Below are 6,000 nucleotides of genomic sequence, written 5' to 3'. Positions count from 1 at the left end.
TTTATAACATTTACAACATATCTATCTAATCTAAACATGACTATATATAAGTTTGGACTACACATGAAACAAACTGTATTTGGTTTCTGTTAGTATAGGCATTAAGTGAAACGTAATTCAAGTACTCCAGTAATTTATATGGTAAAATCTGTGTTCTGTGAATATTTGGATAGCCCAAAAAAATGGGTGGGGGGGCTGCGGCATTACACATACTTCATGTGATGAGACAAGAAAAAAAATTCTGGGAAATCTTGTTGCCTCACATAGCTAGACGCGTCACTTCCTCCTATGACAAATGTGTGGTTTCAAGTCTTTAAAACCTTACACTGTGCTGCGATAACTAGTTTCAACCTCTGTACATGGAGAAATGAATGGTCATGATAGGAACATGCAAGCCCACAGGTTACAGGCTACATCCAGTAAGTACAAACACTGCACAACAGCACAGAGATTTTTGCATATATACTAATGTGCTTAAATGGAAAGTTGAATGCTTTTGGGTATGAAGGTAACTAAAGGACTGCTATATGTGTTTAAACCTTTTATTGAGTACATTGCATGTACTACACACACAAAATGTTAAGTTAAATTATGGTATTCTAGTCCAATACCAAATTATGATCTTCATGCATTCTACTGTAGTTGTACAGTATGGTAGTGACACAAATTATGACTTCTAATGACTTTAGGATACTGGTCTATTTTTATTAACAGTAAAGTTACTAAGTTATTATGAAAACATGGGCCAGTGAAAGCAAATGCATATATTAAAGTTCTTAAATGTTTTGAACAACTTCAAAGAACATAACTTAATTCCAATGCATTTTGCTCTTCCCAGTGGCATTCTTATTAGGTGCTGTCCTTTTAAGCATCACTGACTTTGTGAACACAACAGTCCCATGTGCAGAAGACAGCTACAGCAGGATTCTTAGTAAAGGTGTGAAGCTGGCCAGGCTTGTGAACTGGACCACCTCAGAACTGATAAAGACATACGTAAGTAGTTCATTATTCTGATGGTTTATATGCATTCATGTTAATACATAAGTCAGGCTTTGTACATATTGGGGAAATTAACTTTCAAATCCTAATATGGTCAAATGCTGTCAGCCAGTGCACTGTATTTGATGAGGTAATCCTTTCCATTCACAAAAATGATGCGCAAACATCTGTTGGTATATGTGGGCATGCAGGAGATGCATAAATAGCTCTGACTGTTTGCAGTACTAGAAATGTAAGAACTGGTATTCCAGAACTCAAACCTAATCCTTACACCCAATCTAGGACTAAAACAGCCATCTAAAGGGGAGCTGTCACTCACCCCTCTTTAGTATGGAATTAGCTGTAGTGTAGTAGTGTGGTATTTCGGCATGTCCTCTAAATTTTATGCATGTTTAACTTTACATCAAAGCCAGTGTTTAGAAACAGCTTAAAAGGGTAATTTGCTGCCCTTATGCTGACACATATTTTGTGTTATTTTAAGATCATTTTAATTCACAAATCATGAACAATTATTACCATTTTAAAAATGTACATTTTGATTTTCTGTATTAACCTGATTTCCCTTATTGAAAATGTAGTTAATGTAGCAAAACATTGTTAGCAATGTGTTAACTGCATGCCTAGATTATCACACATTCAAAAGCTTTTTTTTGTAGAATACACTATAGTAAGCGAGTGCAACAATAAACTTTGGTAATGTGGTATTGACTGCATTATAAATTTATTTAAAAAGTGAATGAAAGATTACATATTGTAAGGGATCAACAAATCATTCACGTTGCCATTGTCAATGATAACACTTTATTGTTTTTGTGATGGAAAATATGATAGTTGGGAAATTTAATTTGTCACAGGCTAAAGTTAACTCCTCTCACATTCACGTCAACCCACACCTTACATTTTAGTAAAGCAATCTCAAACAGACATGCTTTGTTTTTTAATCACATTGTATGACATAATTTGATGTAGAAAAAAATGGACAAAACTTTATTACACAGCTGCGAAGTAGGAAGTATAAATGTTGTTAGGGGAAAAGCATAGAAATTAGAATTTTTTATTTAAGTATTGCTTTAGTGTAATTAATTGAGGGCTTAACGATGTGTTGATGTTTTTTTCTCTTGTTCAGCAAGCCAACCAAGGGGACTTTGCAGAGCAGTTTTGCAAAATGCCAATGGACAATGTTCCAGCCTCCACGCTTTATGGCCAGACTTCAACTGAACGCATACTTAACATTTACACTCGTCTAAAGGAGTTTCTGCCGCACATAAGTAAGGTGCTGGAGCAGCAGAAGGATCTGCAACCTCCATCTTGCAATCTGATCCCTGGAATCATTGGAGTTAAGGAGCAAGTTGGCCATCTTGCTCATAGAGTGAACTGTATATTTCAAATCTTGCAGCCTAATGTTCTTGTACCAGAGCCGTCATGGCCCACCAGAATACCCCCAGCTCAAAATGTCTTTCAGCAGAAAGTCTATGGCTGTGTAGTCCTGACTAGGCTAAGAGAGTTCCTCTCCGTAGTGGTCAATGAACTGAAGTCAATCAAGGGAAGCATGCGTAAAAAAAGGATTCAGTTAACATCCAACAACTTATGAGTAATGGTTGGAACTAATTAGTATTTGTTTGCATTATTTATTATTTATTTATTTTATTCTTACATATTACAAGTATAATTGCCACCCAGAGATATTTATAGCATTAATTTATTATTGTTATTACTATTATTATTTTGTAATTAAAAACTGTTACTTTGATGTACAAATAGTCCTATTTCACTGTAATTTCTATCATATAAATTTGCACTGAACACTTTTTGGCCGTGATGCATAGGTGGTTATGAAAGGGCTTCTTAATGTGGTGGCTTTTTTCCCCTTTATTTAAGTTAATCACTCAATACATGTTTGTTGTTTTTTCTTGAGTATTTTAGTAGCAGATAAAAATACTGGTATATAACATTTGTGTTAGTTTTTTTTAAAGCTTTAGCCTTGATTGATCACTCAGCACTGATGATAAAGTGTAGACCAAGACCTGGGCATAACCCATGGCCTTAATTTCAAACCTGCTTGCTTAAACAAGTTTTGTCAACATGACTAAATAATGTTGCGTCAACTGATGACTCTGACCGACATGGATATTTTGATCAGTTGCATTGAATTCCATGTATATATTATCATAGATGACGTGAATGTCTGATTACACCACAACTCGCTGACGTTGTGATATAAGGTTGTTAGCCATATTGGCTTTTGTGGTCTGTGCTTTCTAGATAATTCACTTGAAATACAAATTGTGGTAGCTACTGGACTTTTGTCTGAGACAAAACCTTGTGCTGAGACGGGTTTAGTAGACAGGAAGTGAAAGAGACTGTGATATCAGCCCATAATGACGCATTCAGCACAACACATCAGTTAGGAAAGAAAAAAGTACCAGCTATTTGTCACAAGGTGGTATACGATTGTAAGTGTCTCTGTGTTTGTGTTTTTGTGTTTGGTCAAATAAACCTTCTAGTGGCTCTGAAATGTTTAGCGCTATTATTTAACTGTAATACGTGTGAAAATGACTATGATGTTTGATCATGTTTTCATGTAACAATGTAACTGTTTAAGATAAATTTTTATCATGCATTTTATGGAAATGTGTACATACATGTACATCATCAACAAAGTCATCCCTATAAAAGGCATATTTATATACAACATGAATCTAGAAAATGTACTAAATGGGGACTCTGGCTTATGGAAAAAGTTCATAAGAGAGGTAGCAACAAATAATGCCCTTTTCCCCAGTCACATGTTTTCATAAATATGGAAGCAGGGAGATCTACTCTAGGTCAAGTCAGAAGTTCCTTGTTAAGACTTGAGAGTGTCAGCGACACTGGGGCTGTAAAAGTGCTAGAATTGCTGATAATAGTTTACCAGGATGGTGTGGTAAACAAGACTGAAAATTCTGGTTGTATATGATAAACTGAGGCCTAAATGGGTAACTAAAATGTGGGATCAGTAATTTTTATATTATATATCGTCGCTGTCCAGTTAAAAACATGTATCTGAAGTTTTGTGTACTTTTTAGTTTAATACACCATTTGAACACAGCATGTGTCCTTCACTTTGTGTAAACTTTTCATGATGAATGTACCAATAGAAACGCTCCAAAATAACTTGGAATAAAATATATTTACATTGACTTCCATTGAAAGTTAATGAAGATATTTCTTTGTACAGTTTTGCTATAGATATCCAGACCCAAACTTAACGTTTTTTAGTACAACCTGTGTATGTTAGTGAATATCAAATGATTGCAAATTGGGGGGTGTGAATGTTTTTATTTACAATTGAAGTTATGTAATAACATAATTTTGGGAGTAGGACCACGCCCGAACTCCTCCTCTCAGCCCGATATATACCCCACAAATTTCCGTCATTTCCGCGTCTGACAAACTTGCTTCATTTTGTTCAGGAGACGGATCTCGACTTGACTGCTTCACTACTTCAGCTCCATATTCGGAGCCGTGTTCGGCCATTATCAAACCCACCGAGCCTCCTGTTTTAAAAAACTGGCTCTGACCTCCACCCCGTCTCCACCCTTTTCTCATATTCATTTATCCAATGGGGGGTCCGGCTTCATACGCATTCATAAGCCATCCTGAACTCCTCCCCCAAAGACGTGGTCTGGCGTGGTCCGTACTAGCAAATTATCATATCATTACCATAATCTCGGCCAATGAATTTCAAATAATCACCAACAAGGAAGTGCTCACACTGAAGTGCATTAAAATCATCTCCTTTTATTTTCGTTCCATGTATATTTGTTAGGGGAACTTATAGCGAGGCATTAGACAGCGAAATACCGTCTAAAGCTAAGAGTTGAGTTACACAGTACTCTGCAAATGTTTTCGTTTATTGATTTAACAACTCCATACGATCAAACAGAACATCTGAAAACACACTTTGTTCTTCTCGCTCACACGTTTAGAAAAGAAATTTATTTTACTGTATTTATGATTTTGTATTTATAATTATATATAATTATATACAAGCTTCACAATTTTTAGAAGATACATTTGTTTTAAATTATGACATTTTTAGGGGCCTAAGACATTTGCAAAGTATGCCCCGAAGGATTCTGCTAAAGGTGGGGGAAAGCTGCACGGAAGCTAAAGGCATTTATTCTTGACACAAGCTCCTTATGAGTTTGAGGCATTTTAATGTCTCTGTAGTCTCTCATAAATGGTAAATGTCTGGACTTTTTCTAATTTGCAAGAGCTCCTTCAAATATGTTTGTCAACATCATCCAGATGTTCTCAACCGTGGGCAGCAACAGGATACGGGCAACGCCTGTGGCTCCAGCACTGTGTTTGCATCAAACTGTTTTATTATATGTGTCATATTATATTTGACACACAGTTATAGTGCATCAAATATAACATAGCTTAAGATCCCTGGGATGTTTCTTGAATGATTGAGGGCTTATAAATCCATGTTTTAAATGCTCCAGTGTCCAAGAAGTCAAACAAGGACAGGACCTTAACAGATTTGGGAACAGCACAGGATCTGTCATCACTATCAGCCAATAAACCATTAACATGGATCTATCCTCTCCAAAGATGTTAAAGTTCTCTGCACAGAGCTGTCTGTTAAATCCAGCAGCAGTGCAGCATCATCCATTTACACAAGTTACAGACACTAAAAACTTTTATACTGAAATAATCCACATTAATAACAGTCTGACCACACAAGTAAGAAAATAATTCAGCAAATAATTACCCTTTAGATATTTGAATTTGTTCTGAATTATAGGCTGTATTAGGAAGAGAACGGTTTTGTGAAATTTTGTTTGATTAATTTGTTTTGTTGAATATTTACTTATTTAGTTTAAAGTTCAGTCATGTTACATGATACTTTCAGCATCTTTCAGACATTACGTACACTTTGCACATTTTCAGGAACAGGTGTAAAGTTTGTTCGTACCTATGAACATTTTAATGAATCTGGACATTTATGAAAAA

The 6,000-nt window shown here is 35.6% G+C and overlaps 1 protein-coding gene across 1 annotated transcript; it reads left to right on the top strand.

Annotated features, from left to right (window-relative positions):
• Window positions 1–388: 388 nt before the first annotated feature.
• m17 (IL-6 subfamily cytokine M17) lies at window positions 389–3,907 on the top strand. Its single transcript, XM_066653083.1, has 3 exons — window positions 389–419; window positions 839–993; window positions 2,126–3,907. The coding sequence occupies exons 1-3, from the start codon at window positions 389–391 to the stop codon at window positions 2,588–2,590; spliced, it is 651 nt and encodes a 216-aa protein (XP_066509180.1). The 3' UTR covers window positions 2,591–3,907.
• Window positions 3,908–6,000: the final 2,093 nt, after the last annotated feature.

The sequence above is a fragment of the Hoplias malabaricus genome, chromosome 2 (assembly GCF_029633855.1).
Source record: "Hoplias malabaricus isolate fHopMal1 chromosome 2, fHopMal1.hap1, whole genome shotgun sequence".
NCBI classification, from domain to species: domain Eukaryota; kingdom Metazoa; phylum Chordata; class Actinopteri; order Characiformes; family Erythrinidae; genus Hoplias; species Hoplias malabaricus.
Note: the sequence above shows the minus strand (reverse complement) of the source record. Positions and strands in the feature narration are given on the sequence as shown.

What these genes read in the sequence shown, in the direction of transcription:
- m17 (XM_066653083.1), top strand. Translation starts at nt 389, where the DNA reads ATGCAAGCCCACAGGTTACAGGCTACATCCA. An exon ending in CAGGTTACAGGCTACATCCA is followed by an intron (nt 420 to 838) that starts GTAAGTACAAAC and finishes TGCTCTTCCCAG; the next exon opens with TGGCATTCTTATTAGGTGCT. An exon ending in CAGAACTGATAAAGACATAC is followed by an intron (nt 994 to 2,125) that starts GTAAGTAGTTCA and finishes TCTCTTGTTCAG; the next exon opens with CAAGCCAACCAAGGGGACTT.